This window comes from Trachypithecus francoisi, unplaced genomic scaffold, assembly GCF_009764315.1.
Source record: "Trachypithecus francoisi isolate TF-2019V2 unplaced genomic scaffold, Tfra_2.0 Lachesis_group5, whole genome shotgun sequence".
NCBI classification, from domain to species: Eukaryota; Metazoa; Chordata; class Mammalia; order Primates; family Cercopithecidae; genus Trachypithecus; species Trachypithecus francoisi.
In genome coordinates, this window is record NW_022681470.1 from 41,549,493 (window position 1) to 41,574,888 (window position 25,396).

General features: G+C 36.1%; 1 protein-coding gene across 13 annotated transcripts in view; it reads right to left on the bottom strand.

The window, feature by feature from the left end:
* Window positions 1-25,396, bottom strand: part of EDEM3 (ER degradation enhancing alpha-mannosidase like protein 3) — a 91,680-nt gene that overhangs the window by 20,693 nt on the left and 45,591 nt on the right. For 7 of the 13 annotated variants that reach the window (XR_004434382.1, XR_004434383.1, XM_033200062.1 and 4 more), the window contains 9 exons: window positions 23,837-23,920; window positions 23,194-23,318; window positions 18,465-18,630; window positions 17,762-17,916; window positions 16,125-16,281; window positions 13,880-14,071; window positions 12,385-12,550; window positions 8,540-8,725; window positions 7,207-7,254 (listed from right to left, as the gene is read on the bottom strand). Coding sequence is in view for 11 of the 13 variants with exons in the window: in XM_033200062.1 (XP_033055953.1) it covers window positions 7,207-7,254; window positions 8,540-8,725; window positions 12,385-12,550; window positions 13,880-14,071; window positions 16,125-16,281; window positions 17,762-17,916; window positions 18,465-18,630; window positions 23,194-23,318; window positions 23,837-23,920 (1,279 nt within the window). In the remaining 2 variants the exon portion in view is untranslated. The remainder of the gene's footprint in view (window positions 1-7,206; window positions 7,255-8,539; window positions 8,726-12,384; window positions 12,551-13,879; window positions 14,072-16,124; window positions 16,282-17,761; window positions 17,917-18,464; window positions 18,631-23,193; window positions 23,319-23,836; window positions 23,921-25,396) is intronic. The other 6 variants (XM_033200067.1, XM_033200063.1, XM_033200066.1 and 3 more) reach the window with 6 other exon arrangements.

A 25,396-nucleotide genomic window follows, 5' to 3' on the forward strand; every position in this document is an offset into this window, starting at 1 on the left:
CAAGAAAGTGCTTAAATAGCATTGACGCCTACACGCCACATTCTGTTCAGTCTCTGCCTCTGTGATGCAGTCGGCCAGCAAATCTCTTCCGTGTGATCATTCTGCATAGTGCTAGGGATAAAATGAGGAGCAACACCAAATGCTACACCTGCCCTTATGGGTCTTATAGTCCAACGGGAGAAAAAGATGTTTATTATACAAATAATCACGGAAAATAAATAGAAAACTCAACTGTGACATGTTACAAAAGAGAGGTAAGGATGTTGGATGCTCAAGTCCCTTATGTAAAATGACACAGTATTTGCATATAACTGACACACATCCTCCCATGTACCTTAAATCATCTCTAGATTATAATACCTAATACAATATAAATGTTACACAAATCACTGGTATACTGTATTGTTTGGAGAGTAATGACAAGAAAAAAAAGTCCGTGTATATTCAACATGGATGCTTTTATCTTCTTGAATAATTCCTGTCCATGGTTGGTTGAAACCATGGGTGCAGAAGCCACAGATACAGAGCGACAACTGTAAGGAGATTTGAGAAGTTCCTTCAGAAAGTGACACTTGAGCTGAGCTTTAAGTACAAGGTAATATGTCAAAGAAGGGAGGGAAGAGGATTTATTTAAAACCCAGAAAAACCAAAGGAAATGCAGACATGCAGGAAGGTGTGGGTGGGTATCGTTGGGGCACAGAAAACAATTCCCCAGAATATGGTGCTTCCGCATGCTGAATGCTTGGACAACTGAAAGGTCTCAGAAAGAAGCCTCAGATTCGAAGTCTGTCTCTGACCTTCCCCGGCCTCCCTGTCTCTCTGATCCTCTTTCCTGAAGCAACTGGGGGGATTCTCTCTGGAATTTTCTTATCTAAGGAAGCTTCTTTTTTTTTTTTTTTTTTTTTTTTTTTTTTTGAGACAGAGTCTTGCTCTGTCACCCAGGCTGGAGTGCAGTGGCCGGATCTCAGCTCACTGCAAGCTCCGCCTCCCGGGTTTCCGCCATTCTCCTGCCTCAGCCTCCCAAGTAGCTGGGACTACAGGCGCCCGCCACCTCGCCGGCTAGTTTTTTGTATTTTTTAGTAGAGACGGGGTTTCACCGTGTTAGCCAGGATAGTCTCGATCTCCTGACCTCGTGATTCGCCCGTCTCGGCCTCCCAAAGTGCTGGGATTACAGGCTTGAGCCACCGCGCCCGACCAGGAAGCTTCTTTTGAAACAAAATGAAATTGTCTCTAGAATCCCTCCCTAGGACTCTCATCCAATAACCAGAAAAAAATGAGCCATCAGAGAAGAGCAGAGACTGTGCGTCCTCACCACACCCAAAGAGACTTTTCTTCTGTTCTTCTGGGGACAGCTCTGAGAGATTAACTGGGGGACTTTATCTAGATACTATGCAAAGAGAATCCTTTACCAATCATTGTCTGAGCATTGGGCCTCTTCATTCCCTAGTATTCCTCTTCCCTAAGAAGAGGGTATTTAAGCTTCTGTATGGCTCCTGTGCACACGCGTACACATAATAAAATTATTACGCTTTTCTCTTGTTAACCTGTTTAACAGGGGTGTCAGCTATAACCCTTTATGATGGGGAGGAAAGGGATCACCCCTTTCTGCCCCTACATCGCATATATATTCACCCTGATGAGGTGGGATTACCTGACTCTGAAACTTTACATTCTTAGGGTTTTTTTCTTGGTGGGGGAGGGGATTGGAGGGGTAGATTGAGGAGTTCCACACAATCTCTGTCTTCTAAGCTGTGAAAAAGGTACAATTTAATTAGGCAATTAGGGAAACCAATGGTGCGGACCAAAGAAAGAAGGTAGCTGGCTACTTACAGCTTATTTATCCTAGGTTCCCTAAATTCGAGAGAACAAAAAGAAAAACCTCCAAATTTCTTTCTAGATTGTATTATTCCAGATTAGAAAAGAGAGGAAAAGGTGTAGGGTTGTTTTACCTGGTAATGAAGATTGTGCTTGTGATCAAAAACTCTCCTAGGGTTACATATACAACATTATTTTGGGACTGTAGCTAATGCAATCGGACAAGAAAGTAGAATAATCAATGTAAATATAGAAAAAGATCAAATTATTTGTATTTTCAGATTGTGATCGTATACTGTCAAAGCAACTCTAATGAAAAAAATACTATTAGAATTGATAAAAGAATTTGGTAAGAAGACTATGCAAATACCAGTAACTCCTTTGTAGTAACAATAACTAGCTAAAAATATAATCATTAAACCTTTTCATAATAAAAGCTACAAAATACAGAATTAAATTTATTATAAAAGGTATAAGACCCATATTGCTTAATACTATAAAATCATAATGAGAACACAAAACAAGATTTAATTTATAGGTATATTCTTAAATGAAAAGTCTTAATATTTAACATTTTCCTAACTTACATGTAAAGTATGCAATTATATAATTTCAAAATGAATCTCATTTGTACTTCTTGTTTTCATTTTAGAACCAGATACAATTAATTTAAAGTTTCTAGGGAACAGCATATGTCAAAGAGAAGTCAAGAAATTCTAAGAAGAATCAGTGAGGGGAGAGTTGCCCTATCAGAGAATAAAATTTACTCAAAACAGCAAACTGTTCTATTATTGTCCCAGGAATAAACAGATTAGTAGAACAGAAGGGTGAGTCTAGAAGCAGATCCAACTATGCAAGAATATTTGATATATAGCAAAGATGGTAGTTTAACTGAAGGAGAAATTAGTGGTTTGCTTCATAAATGGTATTTAGAAACTGACAACTCAATTGGAAAATAAGACTCCTAACTTATGTTTTAAAATTCCATATGATTTAGAGACCAAAATGTCAAAAATTGTAAAAATGCCAGAAGAATTTAGGAAAATATTATGTAAAAATAGGATGTAGTGATCTTCTGAAGTGAGACAGGAGACCCAGGAGCCTTAAAGGAATTAATATTTCTGATTACATAAAAATGTTATGAAAGTTACATGAACAAAGTGAAAAGATGACATGCTGGGAAAATTGTGTGTGTGTGTGTGTGTGTAACCTCTGTCTCTATAAATGTGTCTTTTCTAGATAATTTACAGAACCTCTATTTATGAGTATGCATGTAAATATAGGAAAAGAAATGCACACACAGACAGAGAGGTTCTATAAAATATCTAGAAAAGACACACAATCTTATTTAAAGAAGGCAAAATGTATGACTAGGCAATCCATAAGGAGAAAAAACAAAAAATATACCTATAAAGGGAAATAAGCTGACTAAAATAGGAAGAAACATGTACTTTCATATCTTGCTGGAAGGGATGTGAATTGCTACAAGCTTTTTTGGAATGCATCTTGCAACATCCATTAAAATGAAAAAGACCCATATCCTTTCTGCCAGCATTCCATTTTAGTAAATCTCAAAATTCTAGAAAAAAGTATGCATATCTAAGAGGATATGTACAAGAACGTTACCTACACCATTGTATACAGTGGCAAAACAAAAACCTGGAAATAATTTGGAAGCCTAACAGTGACATGGTTAAATAAATCATGGTACTGTCATAATACAAAACATAATGTAGCTTTAAAGAGAATAAGTTATGCTATCCTACTAGCTTGGAGGAATGTCTTTAATATAGCTTTAACTGTAAAAGGCAAGTTACTGAATGATACATATATTTAGAAACGTATAAAGCATGAAGAAAAATATAAAAGACTACACATCAAACTGTTTTTTTTTTTTTTTTTTTTTTTTGAGACGGAGTCTTGCTCTGTCGCCCGGGCTGGAGTACAGTGGCCGGATCTCAGCTCACTGCAAGCTCCGCCTCCCGGGTGTACGCCATTCTCCTGCCTCAGCCTCCCGAGTAGCTGGGACTACAGGCGCCCGCCACCTCGCCCGGCTAGTTTTTTTGTATTTTTAGTAGAGACGGGGTTTCACCGTGTTAGCCAGGATGGTCTCGATCTCCTGACCTCGTGATCCGCCCGTCTCGGCCTCCCAAAGTGCTGGGATTACAGGCTTGAGCCACCGCGCCCGGCCTCAAACTGTTAACATTGGTTGGTTATCTCGGAAAGATGAGAGATTATTTAAAAGCTTTTAATGCACCTCTGGATTGTTGAATTTGTTACAAGTTTAATTTTATAAAGTTTCTAAAAAGATACCAATAACTATTCCATGCAGCACTATAGGAAAGTCACCCGGGGCCAACTAAATGTAAATGCAGAGAAGCAGAAAGAGAGAGAGAAGAACTTTGAAGAAGATGCCCATAGAAGAAAAGATTTTGGTTTTCGCAAGCTGAAGGAGCTATAGAACCAGAAATAAAAGCAACAATCAGGGAAGTAAAAATGGCAGTTAGAGAACTACAAAAACATAGAAGAGTTAAAGTCTACCAGATTGCTACAAATCTTGATCCTAAGGTGCCTGTTTTCACCAGTATGTGAGATCAAAGTCCTAAGAGCATAACAACCACAATATTAAATTCAGGAATGGTACATCAGAAAAACAGAAAGAAATAAGGGAGAAACTCTCAAAATACAAAGGAAAAAAACCAGTATGTTTTAATAATAAAAGGGGAAGAGAACCTTGGTAAAGACTTAGAGATTGGATGTTATACAATCATTCATTCATTCATTCATTCATTCATCTGTACATTAAATATTTACTGAAAGCAAGGAATATAGAGATGAGAAGCAGGTAAAGAACTATTTAAGTATCATAGTAGAACTGTATTAAAAAGGGCACCCTTAAATTTTACCTAGGAGAATTAAGAAAAATTTCATAAAGAAGGTGGCATTTGAAATTTAGAATGTCTAAATGTTCTTACAGAGGAAACAGGGATTGACAGGGAACTTCTAGAAAAAGGGAAGAGATGGTGCAAATGTGAAAATGCATGAGAAAACATGCCTTGGTTGGAGAAGGGAAGGTTAAGTATCAATTCTGCTAAGAAGAATGTTTCAGATGTTTCTCTCCAGGTAGAGTTCATCTGCATATGTACTAGATTTTTCTCCTAGGAATCAAATCCTTTCCAACAGCAACTTAAGGTCTGTGGTTCAGCTGTAGGACAGATTCATCCCAATCAAGTTCAGTGGGGAATAATCAGGAAAAGTGACCCTGCCTGACTTAAATCAGAGCATTGCAAAGGATGGAACCTTTTTTTCCTCACCTCCATTTTCTCTGTCTGGCTCTTTACCAGACAGACACAAATAGAGTGGCTTGAAAGCATTTGTCTAGAGCCCTTAAGGCGCTATAGGCTTACACTCTAAGTTGCAAGCATGACAATATATTGGAACTTAAAAATACTGATGTTTTTTCCCCAATTTACTCTTAATTGTAAACTGCTTCAATTTGGACCTAAAGGTAACAACACATTGCCTTTGTTTGTGGCACAGGGTTGGAATAATTAAGTACCTTTATGAACTGAAATTTTGGAAAACTGAAACGCTGAGCTATATGATACTGAAAATTCTGTTCAACAATAGACTGGATAGCTTAACTTTCAGAAGTGTCACAGGTTTGACCTCAGGAAGCAACATCACTTGATAAAATGCTAATGCTTTTTAGCTTCTAAAGAAGAATGTGTATTAAGATAAACAGAAAATTTCTGCTAGCAGAACAGTTTCAGATATGTCTATATGGCATGGACTTATCAAAGAAAGAAGACAGGAGTGAAGGCTTTTTAGGGGCTTCTGTTTTCTGTATTAATATATGAAAAGGAGTGCTTAATCAGCACTGTGTGACTTCATAAGGAAAAACATGTATTGTGGAATGAGATTTCTAGAAAAGGCAATCTGGAGAACATTTTATTGTTCAGATTTTAAGGATGTTGTTATTTACTGCACTTATATAATCCGTTAACTAGTATCCGTGATGGTACAATAAGGCCTGATACATAGCTGGGAGACAGAAGAAGGGTGCTTTCTGAATCTTGTTCAGTATTTCTCAAAGTGTAGCTGAGGAGCAAGCTACAACACAATCACCTGGGATGTTTGCTTGAAGTTTCAGATGCTGATTCCCAATCAAAAAGTCTGAATCAGAAAGTCTGATTCAATATTTGGAGCAGGACTCAGGAGCCAACACTTTTAATAAGTGTTATTGGCCGGGCGCGGTGGCTCAAGCCTGTAATCCCAGCACTTTGGGAGGCCGAGACAGGCGGATCACGAGGTCAGGAGATCGAGACCATCCTGGCTAACACGGTGAAACCCCGTCTCTACTAAAAAATACAAAAAAAAACTAGCCGGGCGAGGTGGCGGGCGCCTGTAGTCCCAGCTACTCGGGAGGCTGAGGCAGGAGAATGGTGTGCACCCGGGAGGCAGAGCTTGCAGTGAGCTGAGATCCGGCCACTGCACTCCAGCCTGGGTGACAGAGCGAGACTCCGTCTCAAAAAAAAAAAAAAAAAAAAGTTATCTGTTGATTCTGATGCAGGGGAGAAACACTGATGTATGTGGTAATGATATAGGACAAATGATAACCACTACAAACTGTGTAGTTTCTTAGGATAGTATCCTAAGTGAATAAATTTGTTGGTTTCATAACACTATTATCACTGATTTGTTACATTAATAAATATTAACAATTATACTGTATCTTGTTGCTAATTAATATAGCTGTACAGTTCTACAAAGAGCTATTACACAAAAAGGTGGCTTTTCAATACTTACATCAAAAGATCACTCTATAACAACCACAGTTCAGTAAATTTACAGACTAAGCTTTTCAAAACATATCTTTTAAATAATGCCCTTTTAATGCAAGGTCCTCTGGGATACTGTTCACCAAGAATTTTTATTTTCTGGTAGAATTAATCATGTCTCATACCCTTTCTCTGGTATAGGAAGCACATGCTTTACCATAATCCTGTAGTCCTAACCCATGTACCACACACACACACATGAGCTTTTAAAACAAGTCAATACTTTAAATATTTTACATTGTGTTCAAATAAAAAGTGACCAAAGTAATAAATACCAAAACAACAATGCCTTTGTTACAGTGACTCTTGTATGGACACAGACATAGAATTCATCTATTATATGGGATGTATAATTATTAGAATTTGTTATGACAGGATCGATTAAAAATTATGTGACAGCTGACTAGACATGAAAATAATCTAATTATGTTACACAAGATATTATCATGGTATCCACTGAAACAAAATTATATATGTAACTTGTGTGTGTACACACACACAATACATATATACATATATAATTTAAGGCTTGTTAATGCAAGATACTTACTACTATTAATAATGTAGCTTGGAATCATTTTACCTTTTAATATTGCTGCTGAAATTCCAGTGGTGGCACAAAAAAGGAGGGAAAAAAACAAATGCATTAAAGAGTTACATGAAATAATAAAAAATTACATGAAATAATAATTTGCCTATGTTAGATGTGCCTAAATGCATATATGTAGGCAAGAAGATCTGAGTTTAGAGAAGGGTCCAGGAAAAAAAAAATCAGGTATACAGAGGATTTAAGATTAGAAAACCTTTGTATTCTGTTCTGTTTCCATCTATACATTGTTATATACAAACAACCTACTTGCTCACTCCATTGTTCTTAAATAATTGACATTTCAAAGAATATCAAAGAAGAATAAAGCAATACAAGAAGACAAAATTAGGCTAGCATGATTATGCTAGCATAATTATCACCAAACTTTTTTTTTAAATGTCCCACTTGGAAGTCACACAGAATTGAATCAGTTTCCTACATATCTATCAAACACCGCAGGGGACGTTACAACTCTGTACTATTATACAACTTCATCTATTTAAGGGTATGGGGGAACTTTAGCTCTCTCTTCAGGTCTCTCCAGCAGACAGGAAAGACTGCTACCACGAGCAAGATCTGAAGGCTCACCTTCCCTCATTTGTCCTCTATCCTTGGGTGTGAAACTATGTAAGAATACTACTAAGGCCTTGAATTTATATAGTAATCTGGGTTTCAAAGATTTCAAATTACTAATAAACATTTTGGCCTGCAGAGGACTATCTACTCTCATAAATTAAGACATGCTATCTTGTTTTTCAGAAACAGCCATTTATAACTCTTATAAATATCCATGTGATAAACTTAGATCTCATTGGGAAGAAGCTGCCAGATTTCTATTGCCTTCACCAAGACAGCAGTCATTTGATTACAGGTGGCCTGTTGAGACCAACTACTATCATATTGTATACAATATTCTATACATGTCTTCTTATTCCTTATAAAAGACATGTAAGATGTAGTATCAGTGAAATCACATGGTGAACATTTCCGGACGTTAAAATGGCTTTCCTGAAGTAGTCTCTTGTATTTTTATCAGCTGAACAGACTCATGGCAAAAATTACAAATTACACATAAAAACATATTTCTAAAACCATCCTAACTCAGAAAACAAAGCAAAATAAATGTTTTATTCTTATTTCCAAAACAAAAATATATTTTGAACTCATCTTCTAAAAATTTTACTTGTTTTCCCAGTGAACCTCAAAAAAAAATTTTTTGTGACTCATTCTTGTTATCAAACTAGCAAAATTAATACTAAGCTGCACAAAAAAACAAATGGTATTTGACTCTTACCTCGATCTTTTGCTTTATCAGAAAGGAGCACTTCTACCTCCTCATATTCCCGGATGGCATCCAGTATGATACTTCCTTCTTTGCTGAATAAGAACAGCATGGGGATCTTGATGTCATCCGTATCCTTTCCATCACCTGCCATCTGGAACAGAGGGGCAGTATCACTGCTGCTCCCCTCATTGTCATCTAGCCAGAAAATAAATACAGCAAACATCAAAACATCTAGCCATTAAAAAGATCTATCTACCAATTGTTACTGATTTTTTTACAATAACAGAATTAATTTTATGCATCGAGAACCATAAAAAACAACATAACTTTTGGACCCACTAATTATCATAGAATTGTATCCAAAGGAAATAATTCAAAAGAAGCAAAAAGCCCTATGCCCAAATAATTTTACTAAATTATTTGTAAACAACTGCATACCATTATAAGTAAGTTATAATGACCTACTTGATAGGACACACAGAGTAATAATACATTAAAAAAGTAGAATACAGAATTCTATGATTATGACTATAAAAATTTCATATGCTTATGGAAAAGCCTAGAAATGAAAAAATTCAATGACTTGGATGACAGTGACAGAACTATGAATGAATTTTATTGTTGAAAATTTCCACTACTGTCATGATTTACATTGTTTTACCAAACTAAAAATGGACATTTATTTTTTATATAATGCACACAAAGAATAGTTATGACTATAGTGCTTCTTCCTCTATAAGCTAAACAGTATTGCTATTTTGCACTGGTTAAATAATAGTAGTAGAACTATTAATAGTAGTAGTACTAACAATATGCTGTTTTACTGGAGATGATAATCACAACCACCTCCAACTCACATGCCAATCTCCCAGAAGAAACTGTCTGTCCTGTCTCAGGGTGCTCACTCTCATAGGTCCTGCTAAGTACAGAATGCATGATTCATTCTTTTGGTAATAATTGATTAGACAAAACATGGCTACCTGACCCTGAGTCTCTCTGGGGGACCTAGAACTGGCACACAGAAAGACTGTTTCAGTTGGCAGGGGGAAATAGCCCAGTTAAATGACACAGACTTAGGGCTAAGGCTGCAAACTAGAATGGCCATTTTGGAACTGATGAACAAAGAGAGAGCAAGCTGGTGAGAAGCTGGAAAATGAAGCAGAATTGCAAAGAGGAGTAGGGAAGAAGAGTTCAGAAGAACCCAGAGGTAGAGATATAAAGAGATAAGTGAAAAACATTCACTATCATGGATCCTGGTGATTTTTAGTTCCCACTTCTACCTCCTGGTGAATCCTAGTTGTATTTGTACTGTTGAATTCATTGAAAATAATCCATTTCCATGTAGTGAAAAAACCTCCCTTCTTAAAACAACTTAATTATCTCCTGCAGTCACATGATTTCTAAGATAATTCGTACTTCTAACCCTTGAACAAAAAACAGCTAATTCCTAATTTATTCATTTATATACAATTAAAACAAATAAAAACAAAATGCTTTGTCAGAAACAAAAAACTTAGGAGAAAGAAGTCAACACAAGAAAGTTTCTCATTAAAAATTAAATTTTTGGCTGGGCATGGTGGCTCATGGCTGTAATCCCAGCACTTTTGGAGGCCAAGGCAGACAGACCACTTGAGGCCAGGAGTTTGAGAACAACCTGGCCAACGTGGCAAAATCCCTTCTCTACTAAAAATACAAAAATTAGCTGGGCGTGGTGGTGCACGCCTGTAATCCCAGCTACTCAGGAGGCTGAGGCACAAGACGTACTTGAACCTAGAGGTGGAGGCTGTAGTGAGCCGAGATCATGCCACTGCACTCTAGCCTGGGTGACAAAGCAAGACTCTGTCTTAAAAAAAAAAAAAAAATTTCTGAGAGTAAGGATCATCATCTCTTATTTATTTATCCACAGAACCCAGTATAGCATTTTCCAACTAATAGCTACCAAAAAAAAAAAACATCTGACGGGCCGGGCTCGTCTGTAATCCCAGCACTGTGGGAGGCCAAGGCAAGCAGGTAACCCAAGGTCAGGCTGAAAATTCAAGACCAGTCTGGCCAACATGGAGAAACCCCGTCTCTACTAAAAAGGAAAAAAAAAAAAAAAACAAAAATTAGCTGGGCATGGTGGGGCAGGCGCCTATAATCCCAGCTACTCGGGAGACTGAGGCAGGAAGAACTGCCTGAATCTGGGAGAAGGAGGTTGCAGTGAGCAGAGATCACACCCACTGCACTCCAGCCTGGACGACAGAGCAAGACTCCATCTCAAAACAAACAAAACAAAACAAAACAAAAATTGACAATTCTTGCGTACTAGATCGTGAGAATTAGACTTCACTGAAAAATATAAAAAACCAAAAATACTACACAAAGAAATATTTTTAAATATTAATGTATAAGTTCTACACTTTATACTTTACATTTTCATTTTGAAGTCTTGGTAAGAAATGTTCAAAATGATAGTGATGGTTAATATACTAAATTCTACAATAAAACTAATCTAAGTGTGGGAAATATCCAAGGATAAAGAGGATGATTTAAGTCAGGAGTCGGCAAATCTCTTCTGTAACTGGCTAGATGATGAATAAATATTTCAAGCTTTGCAGTTCTCTCCTGTAAGTACTTAACTCCATCACTGCAGTTCAAAGCAGTCATAGACAAACTGGCATGACTATGTCCCAATAAAACCTTTATTTACAAAAATGGGCCATGAGCTGGATTTGGCCCATAGTCTTGTAGTTTGCCAACTGCTGATTTAAGTCATTAAACAGGACTTCTCCTAATGTTTATTAATAAAATTCATACATCCATTACATCAACATAATAAGTGTTAATATTCTGTTTTACCTGAACTTTTTTTTTTTTAACCTGAACTATTGGGCGTGGTGTGTGTGTTGGGGGGGCAGGGGTGGGGACGGAAATCCAAAATGGATTTCCCTGTGAGAGAAGTTGTACAAAAGAACTCACAATCAGCATATGACCCCAGGTCTTTCAGTTCTTTCTGAATGTAAACTCCTGTTTACTTTAAAACAGAAAAATTCATATTTCCTCTGATAGTCATAGCCTGTTTATCATGATACAAGTGATTGTCTATGAAAGATAAAAAAGCAAAATCCACTAGTTGATACATATGGGTAAGCTGATTTAAAGGTGGTAATTTGTCATTTCAGCGGAAAAAGATCCAAGGGGATAAAGATCTGCTACAAATACTGTAAATACTGCCATAGTAGTGATTATCCTATGTCTGCTATTATGCCAAGAAATTTTATATATATTATCTTTAAACCTTACAATCACCTAAAATATATTTATTATCACTTCCACTGAAGCTCAAAAAATATTCTACCATTATATCAAAAAATATTCTACTATTTAATCTACAGATTAAAAAACTGAAGCTGGGCCAAGGTTACACTGCAATTTTGTGGTAGAGCCAGGAACTGTACTCTCATGTGTCTGCCTCCAAAGCCTGCATCTTTGTGGAGTAATGGAAATTTTCAATGGCTCCCCACTGGAGGTGGCACAGTGTAATTCTTGCCCTTCAGGGGTTATGGATCTTATGGACACATTTTCTTATCCATGGTACTGAATGTTTTTACCACTCAGTCCTACCACACCCTCACACCTAACCCCAAGTATTTTCACTGACATTAATATACAGAAACTCAAATCTAGACTTTTGAAAAAGATGTTAGATATCTAGAAATTAAGAGTCATTGGATTACCTATCCTTCATGTTGTCTAGGTGAGGTAAAAAAAAAAAATATGACAAACTCTTTGATAAAATTTTAGAAAATAAAAGGAAAAAAATCCTAAAAATTATCTCTTCTTCAGTCAACACAATGACATGGAGAATTACTTACCAATAACAATGCCACCAATGGCTCCTGCATTCTGGATGTTGCGTGCCTTTTCTGCAAACATGCACTGTCCTCTTTGTATCAATGCGATTTTTCCCATCACTGCCTCTGGGTTAGTAAGCTCTGAACAACCATTGTATGGTTTACTGCTTGCAACAAATCCTCTTGTCTGTCAGAAATAAAAGCAACTTAAATACTTTAATCTTCTCAAATGGCAATCAAGTCATCAAACCTCAATATCTAGAGCTTTGAGAGAACTAGACTCATTTCTTTTCTAATGATAACGTATCTAATATATATTCAGCATAAAATTTGTTTTAAACATTTTGCATATCACAGTACTCAACCAATATTTCGAGTGTGCTTTGCAGTTTATAGAACATTTTACATAAACTACAAAATCTGTTATTTACAATGACCCTGAGCAAAACAACACAAATAACATTTCCATTTCACACAGGGGGAAATTGAGACTCAGGTTCCGTAATTTGCTCACAATGTTAACACAATGTTATTAAGTGGTAAAGTTGGGACCTGTAGGCAGATTTACTACATTTACAATAGCTGGGAACCAATTTGAAATGATCATTGGTAACAAGAAAAGTTTTTGAAAGAGAGGAAAAAAATGGACTCAGTCTATATGAATCTGCAAGCAGTTCTTTTCCCCAGAAAAATTAAATCCACCAAGGAACTGATTTTTCTGAAGATGTTACTATAAAGATGTTTTAATATCCTTCATTCTCCTAAAATGTAAATTCCATAAGGGCATAGATCTTCAATGGTTTTGTAAACTGATACAGCAAGCAGTAAACAGAATATAGTAGGCACTTAATCAACAGATGAATGAATCAATCAATCTACATAGCTTCTACATAGTTTAAAATACACATGAGAAAAAGTCTAAATTAGCAGTAATAGAGTGAAAAGAGCATTGGCTTTAGATTGTCGCCATACTTCGGCTCTGGTCCCAGCTCTGCAATCAATTAGTTAGACAAACTTGTGAACTGTTTAGTTATGTAAGTCTTTGTTTTCTACACTGTAACTATGTTATAACTATAGGGATGGACTAGCTTAATGATCTTCAAAAGAAGAACCTCAGCGTCCCAGGCTTTCTCCAGTCACTTGAGCCAGAGCTTCTGTGCTTTTAGCTGTTTTCTATATTAAGCTCCTGGTTTAGATTTTTGTTCACAGAAAGGTTTTAGTGGCTCTTAGAGAGTCTGAAAACCATTTTTAGATCAATTAAAGGTACTAAATTAGAGAAGAGACCAAGAAATTGAATAGAATCTGAATAATATTTTAGTTAGAATTCTATAAGCATGTTATATACATAAATTATGACTCAAAGTTTTCAAGATATGTTTTACTTTACTTAAATCCAGGAGACTATTTCGGTTTTTTAAATAAATTAAAACTACTAAATTAGAGAAGAGACTAAGAAATGAGGCAGTACTTAATATTTTAAATTCAGTTTCAACAACTATATTTTAAGTACACATACCTCTTTATGTTTAGACAGATCCAGCCCAAACTGAGCTGGTCCAGCAGTCAATACTACCCTGCCAAAAAATGGGTGGGAAACAATTTGTACAGCTCGTGGAGGCAGCTGCTGTTCTTTTTGTTGCTGACTTGACAATTCAATCATCTCCTGCATGAATCTCAACCCATCTTCCGCGTCAATTGAACTAGCAGCCTATGAAAAAAACAAATTCATTTTATCCTTCCTGTCTGGAAACTTTCACCAACTTTTTGATTTCCTAAAGACACTGTACTATAGTATTCTACTCTAAAACTTCTTCTTTCACTTTAGGTCACCGCCAAGTATTTATGACCTTATTTGTACTCAAAAATAATACCTTCGGAAATAATATTTCTGAAAATAACTTATCTGTAGTTTTTATCAATGTCACTTTCGCTATTCTATAAACCACTTTTGATTCAGATTGAGAGCTGGACTTCTAGCAAATGCTCAAATGCTCACTTCGCTTATTTTCCCCACTGGCCTTCCCTCTGAAGAAATAAACCTCATACCTGACCCACACTTTCCCTCCTTGAAATAGTGAACAACCAGATTCAATTTGATTCAAAACATATGTGTCAAGCACTTATTCCATCTCAGCACTTGCCTAGGCATTGGAGAGACAGTCCTTTAAGAAGTTTGTGTCTGGAGGAGAAAGACATGTAAAGTTAGCTATGATAAAACTTCTCAAGTGGGAAAGTGGAAAAGGAGCACAGACGAGGGAACAATTGATTCTACTTGTGTGTACCTGGGAAAGATTTAGAATGACATTTGAATTGAGTCTTAACAGAGGGAAAGTTGAAGAATGACTGACTATAATAGCAAAAAAAAAGATGATTCCTGATACTTTACAGGAAAACCCAACAAGACATGATAAGAGTTAGAGGATGGAAAAAGATAGAGAGGAACTGGGAGATAGAGAAGAGTTCAAACCTGTTCTGAAATTTCCAGCTTTGATGACTTAAAGAACAATGATAGGTTTTACTGACATGGAGAACCAAAGAAGGAAATATAGGTTGAGGTGAGGGTAGAAAGATAGTAAACAAGAGAAAGATAATTCAAGTTTGGACAGATTGAGATTGAGATGCAAGATGTATGAGAGGTAGATGAAAGTTGAAGTTAATAGTAAAGTTAGGAATCAGGATTCATATACATAGCTAAGAAGTCATATGTATAAAGATGATAGCTAAGCTTGTAGAAATAGGTGAGACTGTCGAAGAAGAGTATATAGAGAAAAGAATATCATCCAGATTCTTGGAAACTGTTTACATTGAGTGGTTGTGCCAAGGAGAGCTACAAAGCAATAAACAGTGAAGTAGAGAAAGAACTTTGTTGCTGAAATATCCTGGAAGCCAAGAAGGGAAAATGTTTTATGAAGGGTTCAGCCAATAGTTACAGAAAAGTCAAATCATAAAAGGATTAAGAGGTCACTTGGTGGTAATTATGTCACTGGCAGCCTAACTAAGTAAAAGCAATGTCACAAGACATGTCACTCCCACTGAGGCCAAATAAAACATAAGGAAGAAAGAAGAATACTCTTAAAAGAAGGAAGGATGTGGCAAGAATATGGATGAGATGAAAACCTGAGGATGTGATGAAGTTGTGGGAGGGCTGAATTTGAGATTAAGGGATACCTGAATACGGTTCTAGGTTAAAAATTATTCAGCAAACTATGTGGTTTTCTCAGAATCAATATACTGATAAGGTAAATAATTTAAAGACTTCGTGTTATAAAAACTTTCAAAGTAAAAATCAGTAAAAATGTCTCAAAAAGACATGTTTTTTTTCCTAGGCACAGACAAATAAGTGCCTATGATGAAAAACTACTTAAGATTCAGTAGCCCTTTGGAGACTAAAATGATGTAAAACATGGAGATATGAATATTAAAACTAATTACTAGCTTTTGAAGTTATGTTGTAAATAAAAGTAAAAGGGGAAAGCCAATGGACTGAGAAACAGAAAACTTAGATTTGAGTCTTGCATTTGATTATATTAACTTCAGCAAATTACTCAACCTATCTCTGATTTATTTAATTGATTTATACTATCAAGGAGTTGAATTAGATGACTTTCCAAGACACTTCCAAGTCCTAAAATTCTTATTCTCTCACTTTAAACAATATATTTAAAGTGTTTAGAAAGTTGAAATCCATTGTCTTATTAAAGCTAATGCGACCAAAGAAAGCAGGGCAGACATGGTATCTAATTAGTGTAGCAATGTCTTACTTGGATTGCATGTTGGACCAACTGGACTCTCCCATCTTTGAGGTGAATCAAACTCACCCCCATCTTCTTCAGGATTTCTAAATGCTCAGGGTTAGTGGCCATGAAATCTCTGGCTCTCAGAGGGGGTTTAGCTCCACTCCTGAAACTCTCCTCTCTGCTAAAAGTAATTACAGGCAAGGCTTTAAAAACTACAAATTAGAATTGGCAAAAAACACATGTCAAATAAAAATGACATTACTTGCAAAATTGCTAGTTTTAGAACTAGTGAAACTGGAATAACTGGAAATAAGTATTTTCTTATACATAATTTAGGTTAACAAGTGGTATAGCTTTCAAATATAACATTTTCTAGTTATAAAAGTATGTATATTATCTACATAAGGCAGTATTAGTCAACAGAACTATAACTATTTAAAGGTACAGAACAAGTTTGCTTGGGGATTTGTTACTACTGACGTTATCCTTTAAAAACACAGATTTTTCTCCCAATATTTTAAAAGCAAATCAACACTTGTATCAGTGAATAATAACACTTATGTAAAAATAATTTTTAAAAAGTCCTTGTAATGACCTTTCTAATATAACTATTCGTCAGAAAATGAACTCATTAAGCCAAACAATTTTAACAAGAATAAGTACTCCCTCAAAAACTCAAACCCAAAAAAACAAAATACCTGTATTTTCACTACACAGAAACTATAGACAAAAGGAATTTTTTTTTTTTTTTTTTTTTTTTTGAGATGGAGTTTCACTCTTGTCACCTAGGCTGGAGTGCAATGGTGTGATCTTGGCTCACTGCAACCTCCACCTCCCAGGTCCAAGTGATTCTCCTGCCTCAGCTTCCTGAGTAGCTGGGATTACAGGGGCCTGCCACCATGCCTGGCTAATTTTTTGTATTTTCAGTAGAGACAGTTTCACCATGTTGGCCAGGCTGGTCTCGAACTCCTGACCTCAGGTGATCCGCCCGCCTCGGTCTCCCAAAGTCCTGAGATTACAGGCGTGAGCTATCATGCCCAGCCAGAAAATATTCGATGAAACTATTCCATGAAAAATGAGTTACAGAAGTTAAAAACTGTTACATGCTACCTACTATTATTACTTTAGCTCATAAAATATTGAAAGTTTCCATAATAAAAAAGATACTACTGCAAAATAAGCTTTACTATCTTACTAACAATTTTTTTTTTTTTTTTTTTTTTTTTGAGACAGAGTCTCGCTCTGTCGCCCAGGTTGGAGTGCGGTGGCCAGATCTCGGCTCACTGCAAGCTCCGCCTCCCGGGTTCACGCCATTCTCCTGCCTCAGCCTCCCGAGTAGCTGGGACTACAGGCGCCCGCCACCACGCCCGGCTAGTTTTTTGTATTTTTTAGTAGAGACAGGGTTTCACCGTGTTAGCCAGGATGGTCTCGATCTCCTGACCTCGTGATCCGCCCGTCTCGGCCTCCCAAAGTGCGGGGATTACAGGCTTGAGCCACCGTGCCCGGCCAACAATTTTTATTTTAACCAGTGATAGCTACATATCTCAACATTTTCGGCCTACGTGAATGTCTTCTTGGCTGTTGATACATGCTCCCTAAGTTCTCTGTCATTTACTAAGAAACAACTTTGATATCAGAAAATATAAAATAATACATCTTACACTCTGATGATGCCTCTAGGACAGCTCTTATCCACCACATTTTTCAAGGGCTCACGAATACTTTGAGCATACAATGGGTCATTAGGGAAGAGGATCTGAGTATTTGGACAAGTCCAATCAAAGTTACTGTCATCCAGTTCTGTATATTCCGAGGTCTACAATATAAAAACATTTTATGTAAACAGAAATAATTATTTTACATAATTTTTTTTTTTTTGAGACGGAGTCTCACTCTGTCGTTCAGGCTGGAGTGCAGTGGCACAATCTCCACTCACTGCAAGCTCCATCTCCCGGGTTCATGCCACTCTCCTGCCTCAGCCTCCCAAGTAGCTGGGACTACAGGCGCCTGCCACCATGCCCGGCTAATTTTTTGTATATTTAGTAGAGATGGGGTTTCACTGTGTTAGCCAGGATGGTCTTGATCTCCTGACCTCGTGATCCACCTACCTTGGCCTCCCAGAGTGCTGGGATTACAGGCCTGAACCACCGTGCCCAGCCTACTTAACATCATTTTTAAAAGCAAACAGCTAATGAAACACATAAGTGTATACAGGATGCAATAAAAACAAAATAAGAAAATGTATATATTTAGTTTCTTACCATACATATATTTATTGAATTTTAGGCATGGATTACTTTTCACTTGGAAAAATAAAACATACAGAAATAAAAAGAGAATAAGACATTTAATTTAAAAACTCACTGTGTTCTTCTTAGAGATGCTTTGATTTGTAGTAGAGAGCCAAAGAGGTAACAGATGAGCTTCTGTTGTAAAGATGTAATCTTCTATGTCAAAAATAATGTCTTCTTTATCAGCAAATAACAGGTAAAGATATTTAAACATTTCGGCCAAGAAGAAAGAATCCATTCTAAAATAAAAAGTCACAAATAAATATAAGTAGATAAAAATAATTTAAATGCCAACTATATGAAAGCCATAGTCAAGGTTAATAATCCTGTCTATACCAACTTAGGTGTTCAAAGAACTATAGAATGTATCAATCTACCAGGGGCAGAATAACCTTGACTCCAAGTATATTCCATGTTAATGAAAAAGACCAGAGGAATTGTCTACCACACTGATACACTGAATCCTGTGAATAATGCAGACAAGATTTTTCTATAGGCCTTTCAATAAGGGAAAGTTCTCCATTTCTTCTATAGTGAATCAACAGCAGGGAGGGAACTGATAAATTTTACTAGTGAGAATCATATAAGAATCTTCAACTAAATTAAAGAGCTGGAAAAAGTCATATAAATTTGATGGAATCTATTATGTAGCTATTTAAGTGTTTTAAAAAGAAGGCTATAAAGATAAAGAAATTACTTGCATGTAATTTCCTGGCCAACATGGTGAAACCCCGTCTCTACCAAAAATATAAAAATTAGCCAGGTGTGGTGCCAGGTACCTGTAATACCAGCTGCTCAGGAGGCTGCAGCAGGAGAATTGCTTGAACCCAGGAGATGGAGCTTGCAGTGAGCCGAGACTGTGTCACTGCACTCCAGCCTGGGCGACAGAGCAAGACTCCAACTCAAAAAAAGAAAAAAAAGTTATATGAAAAAAGTACAATGCAAAGTCACATGGGCTACGATTGTAACATTCTAAATATTTATTTACCTGTTAAAGGGAATGTGGAGAAATAAAGAGAGTAAAACTATATGTGTTTTTACAAGTGATTTAATGTTACAATGTTTTTTTTTTTTTTTTTTTTTTTTTGAGACAGAGTCTCGCTCTGTCGCCCAGGCTGGAGTGCAGTGGCCGGATCTCAGCTCACTGCAAGCTCCGCCTCCCGGGTTTACGCCATTCTCTCGCCTCAGCCTCCCGAGTAGCTGGGACTACAGGCGCCCGCCATCTCGCCCGGCTAATTTTTTGTATATTTTAGTAGAGACGGGGTTTCACCGTGTTAGCCAGGATGGTCTCGATCTCCTGACCTCGTGATCCGCCCGTCTCGGCCTCCCAAAGTGCTGGGATTACAGGCTTGAGCCACCGCGCCCGGCCAATGTTACAATGTTTTAACAACACTTTAAGAAAAGTTTAAATTAAAACTGTCAGGAAAAGAGCATGGCTGGTAGATGGAGTCATAGTAACACCAAATTTAATTTACTACTCCCCAAAGCATCATACGTTTTGGCAGTAATAAACAACTTCTAGTTTACTAGACAAGTTGCACAATTTCATACCTTTGGCCAAGCACTATTACTGGCACATAGTAGGCACTCAATAAATGTTTACTAAATTAAATGCAAGTTTAAACAGCATGATTAAAGAATGAGCTGGAGAGGCAGCAGAACAAAGAGGTAAAGAACACGGGCTTTGGAAATAGAAAGACCTTCCACTAATTAGTTCTGTCACCATGGGGATATAAGGACTATGAGCTTGAGTTTATTCTTCTGTAAAAGGAATATAACAATACACTCATGACATTGGTGTGAAGACTGAGATATTAAATGTCAATTATTTAGCATAGCACCTGGCATACATATGAGATTGAAACTACAGCTATCATTTTTCCCACATATATATGATTTTTTATTTTGGAACAAAAACTCACTTGTACTGTTTCAAAACATGTTTAGCCATTTTGGATATTAATCTTTTTAGACAATATAAAAACACTTTCCTGTTTACCTGCAATACACTTATCATAATTTAACCTTTTCTGATGGACCAACAGTTATTACGTGAGCAAATGCTATCTTGAGAACTGTAGACAGATGAGCAGGATATTGATAATTGGCAAATACTAGAATAGACAATTTATAAACATTTAGAAAAGAACAAGGCATGGTAAGATAACTACAATATGAATTGGGCAAAGCTAGCAAGTATCAGATCATATGATCTATTTTATATTTTAAAATCATAAACACATACATAAATAAAAATACACAGGCATTAAAAATGTCTGGAAGCCTTTATAAAATTGCTAACAGTAGTAATCTTACGCAGTTAGGGGAGAGTGTCTTAGCAAATATCTTCCTATTACTTTTGCCATTTACATTCTTTTTGGTAATTATCCATTATTAGGAAAATACAGATATTTCCATTGTGAAAAGTGTGTGTGTATGTCTGTGTCTGTGTAGATGACGGTATCCTGGAGGACAGTGTAGTGCTTAGACCTATAGGGTAATAAATCACTGCACGCAAAGAGCCTGTAACTGAAAGCCCTCAAGTGCAATGCCACGGGGCACTGGCTGTGGTCCAACCAAAATTCTTCCCAACAATTTGGATGAAAAAAATGTAAGGCGTGCTTATCTAAACTATAGATCATTGAAAACTGGTAGTTTAGCTAATGAGATTCAACCCCTAGACCAAAATCTAGAAATAAAACAAAAAAAAGAAATTTTGCTGAGTTAAGTATAAAACTTGGCTGTTCAAGGGCAGGGTGGGGGACACTCATTTATCAGCAGACTATACAGTTAAGTATGTGAAACTAGTTGATCACAAGCTCACTGTGAGCTGAACATAATAAAGCTCCTAAAAAATCTAAAGCACATCTAATAACACAATATGAGGAAGAATGGTAGTTCTCAACCTTTTGTTTGGCTAAATACATCTGAGAGGCACAACCATCCCCTGAGGAACAGTGAGTCAATGAAGCAGTGGTCCTCAACTGGATAGAGGGTGGAAACTCATCAGCCTCATAGTAAATTAGTGACCCTTTGCCTGAATCCAGACAGTTACGGGGCTGTTGTGCCAGACACATCTTGAGTGTATGGTTAATTCTGGACAAGATATTTTAAGAGTTATTGTATGTACTGGAATGCAATCAGAATGGGGCAATGTCAGTGAGTAAGAGGTCCAGAAACAATGTCATAAAAGGAGTATCTGGTGGGGAAAAAAAAGGATATTACACTTTGAAAAATGGAACTCTAAACAGTAAATCATGTCTTCCTCTGTAATTCTTCAATGTTACTGCCTTTGTATTTTAGAACATATCACATGGTTGTGATTATTTCTTTTTACACACCTATCTTATTCACTAACTGCAAGTCATGGGAGTGCAGGGACTAGTTCTATTTTATCTTTCTACCCCACACTTAAGTGCAGGGACTGGCATATAGTAGGTGCTTATTGTTCTTTAATGAATTGCCAGTGTAACATCACTGTCAAGAGCCAATCTGCCTAGATTAGAATTCTGACTTAATCTTACTAACTGTGTGACCTTAGGCAAGTTTCCTAACTTCTCTTTCCCTTGGTTTCTTCACCTTTAAAATGAAGACTATAATAGTACACTTCAGAAAGCTGTTGTAAGGATCAAGTTAGTTAAACACATAAAATGCTTAGAAGACTGTCTGGAGTGCAGGAAACAATCAATAAATATTATAGGCAAATACACAAGGTATCTGCTTTTATTTTTTGCTATTATTTGTATGCCTGCTTCCAGAACCTAACCATTGCTCATTAGCAGGGATGGAGATTCTAAGCCTAATTAACCATTATCCGAATACTAAGTGAAGAACTAAGAAACAACTCTGTGGGTAGATGATGAGTGCTGTGTTTCTCATGTCTTCAGTCTCACTGCCTGGAACTTCTTTGACATTTTTCTTCTTCTAATTCTTTTTTATCCTTCAGGACATAGGATCCTTCAGGAATCCTTCACTGACTATCACATCCCAACCTGTGCTTCATGCCCCTTTAATATGTTTCATAACACATACACAATGTTTTAAAAGTCTACTTATTGGCCTGCCTTCAGTGATTCAAAGACAGAAAGGACATATCTTCATATCTTTAATCCTCAAAAACTAGTAAGAGCCCTGGCACGTAAGGGGCCTCAGGAAGTATTTCTGGAATGAACATTAGCTAACCAAATGAACAAACAAGCTTCGGCATTCATTTAGAGATGGGATAACCATATAAGTGATCTTAGAATAAGCAGAGTACTTGTGAATTTCAAATGGAGCACTTTTCATAGCTTGAATACTTCATACCATCTACATCTATCCAGTGTCTAACAAAACAGAAACTACCACTGGTCTTTCCTACCCCTGCAAGTCAGCAACCGTGTAAGAGTACACACAGCTTTTGAGGAATTCTTGGCTGAACAGGAATCATATTCCAGATCATTCCTCATCTTGGTAATTTCTAATGTTTTATGTAATATAAAAGGAAACTAATATCAAAGAAGAAAAAAAGCAACATTTTAGATAGTCCTAATACCAAGGTTCTGATATTTAACAATCATTGATTCATTTATTCAGAAATCATTTGAGCACCTACTATATGCCAGGCACTATGACAAAAATACAAACGTTTCAAACATACTAAAATTAGTCTATTCAACAGAGTTTAAAAAAGTAAACACAAAGAACAAAGGTCTCTATCCTTTGTACAAGAATTAAACTTATTTGAATCCTAAATGGTAGTTGCATTTTGTGTTGTTTCAGAGAGACCCTGCTTGGAAAGGGGGTGTTAGCAATTGTTTTACCTGTCCTCATGACTTCCAGTACGAACATCCTTCATGGCAGCAAATCCGCAAGGCACTCTAGCATATTTATTTAAATTTTCAATAAGTGTCTTCCCTACTTCAAGGTAGTAAGGATCTCCTGTAGCCTATTAAAAAGGAGAATATATGTGTATATATATATAGCTTATGTATTACCACATATCCATTCATTTATCAAACATTTATTGAGTACCTACTAGGTGCTAGGCACTGTATCAGGCACTGGAGCACATTATATAGAACTGAGTTCTGAAAAAAGCTATGAATCTGCTTTACAGAATTTCTTAAAATTTAACTATATAACCTTAGTTTTTAGATTAAATTCCTAATGCTCAGAAAGGCTGCCTGACTGAAGAAAGGCAAGAGACATGCTTTAGAAAGCAGCTCTAGAACATAAAATTTCTCTTTAAAGAAATGTTCACATAATATTTTTTAAAGAAAAAAACCTTACATGTCAATTCTGGCATCATTCAATAATTCTATGGACTAGATGAATAAGAACTATGATATAGCCAATCATTACAATATTAAAAGGGGACTCTGAAAACCCATTTACTATTATAAAAGAGTGAGAGATCCAACAGGGAATGGAGGCTAAACAGTAAAGTGGGGTATCTTTTCTTACTTTATATAAGAAGTAGGTACTTTCTGCAAATTCTGGCCTTAAAGGATGTTGAGCCCAGTGTACTCTGAAATCTGTGGTAAATGCCTGAACGAAACAACATACAAAAGGCATAAAAAAAGTAATTAAACAAGTAGTTCTAGAATATGCAGAATATATATAAATGGGTAAAAGCAATTAAAATAGCAATCATGACATTTTCATCAATAAAACATCAATTTTCATTGCTTAATTCATTTTGCAAAGGCTGCTATTTTTACCAATTAAATGGATTATTTATTAAATGATCATTCTGGCTATTAGAAAACCCAGAAAAACTCAGTAATGAAACTCAGTAATGCCACTACATGGGTCCTGGTGGTCAACATAATTGTGTTTTCTTTTTATCCTTCTACTTTTTCCCCTTATTACTTCTCTAGTTCTCATATTTATTTTTAAATTGTTTAAATTGACAAATAAAAGTGACATATATTTATGGTACACATGACATGGTGTTTTGATATATGTATACACTATGAAATGGCTAAATCAAGCTAATTAACATATGCATTATCTCACATACCTATCTTTTTTGTGGTAAGAATACTTAAAATCTCTCTTAGCAATGTGCAAGCATACATATTTCACATTTTAGCTTAGTTTCTTTGGTAACAGCCTCAAATCCTTTATGGAATAAGACAGGGCATTATTTAAAAACAAATAAAATTAGTCTATTTGAAATTTATTCAATAACATAATCAATCAGTTTTTAAAAGAACATAAAAATAAAAGCAAACAAAACCTTTTATGGGAACTAAATAAAAACTTCATTTGTGATAGATGTATTAATTGAAACCTCAGTTTATTCTGTATGGATATGAATTTTCTGCAATGCACAGTCCTACTCACCTGAAGGCTAATAAAACTATACTTTCCAAAACAAACACTTTAGGAACCCTTCTAAGTTGGTGGAATGCTTAGATATCTCACAGAGGGTAGTCAATAAGCAGGGATAGAACAAGGCCATACACACATTTGGAAATTTTTAATGGTACATTTCTGGAAAGCCAAAAAGTATGCTATTAAAATCTTGTCATATCAAGCTAGCAAGAATATTTATTACTAATATAATGTATAAAAATCAGGAAGAATAATTCTCAATCAGCATGAGGAAGAGATGGCATTCTCTGCATTTCCAGGGCACATGTGTGAACAACAAAAGTGTATCTAATGTATACAGTTTCATAAGACAAGCTTTAGAAAATAAAAAGTCACAATATCTCCCTAGCTGGTTGGTACATATAAGAGTCAGAATGAGAGAATATTATAATGGCATAAGTTAGGAAGAGTTGAGAAGCACTAAGATGGGAGTTTTTTACATGAAATTTAAAAAATGTCAGCATTACCCTAAATCAGACTTCTCTTAACACACAAAGAAAAGCAAAAACATATATAATACTGTACAAACCAAAAATAAACTATTTAATAGGAAAAAAAAAAGAACCAACAAGCCTTGAAGATGCCATTTTCTATCTTTAAATTAGCAACTTACAGTGTGTATGTGTACGTGTGTGCGTGTGTTTG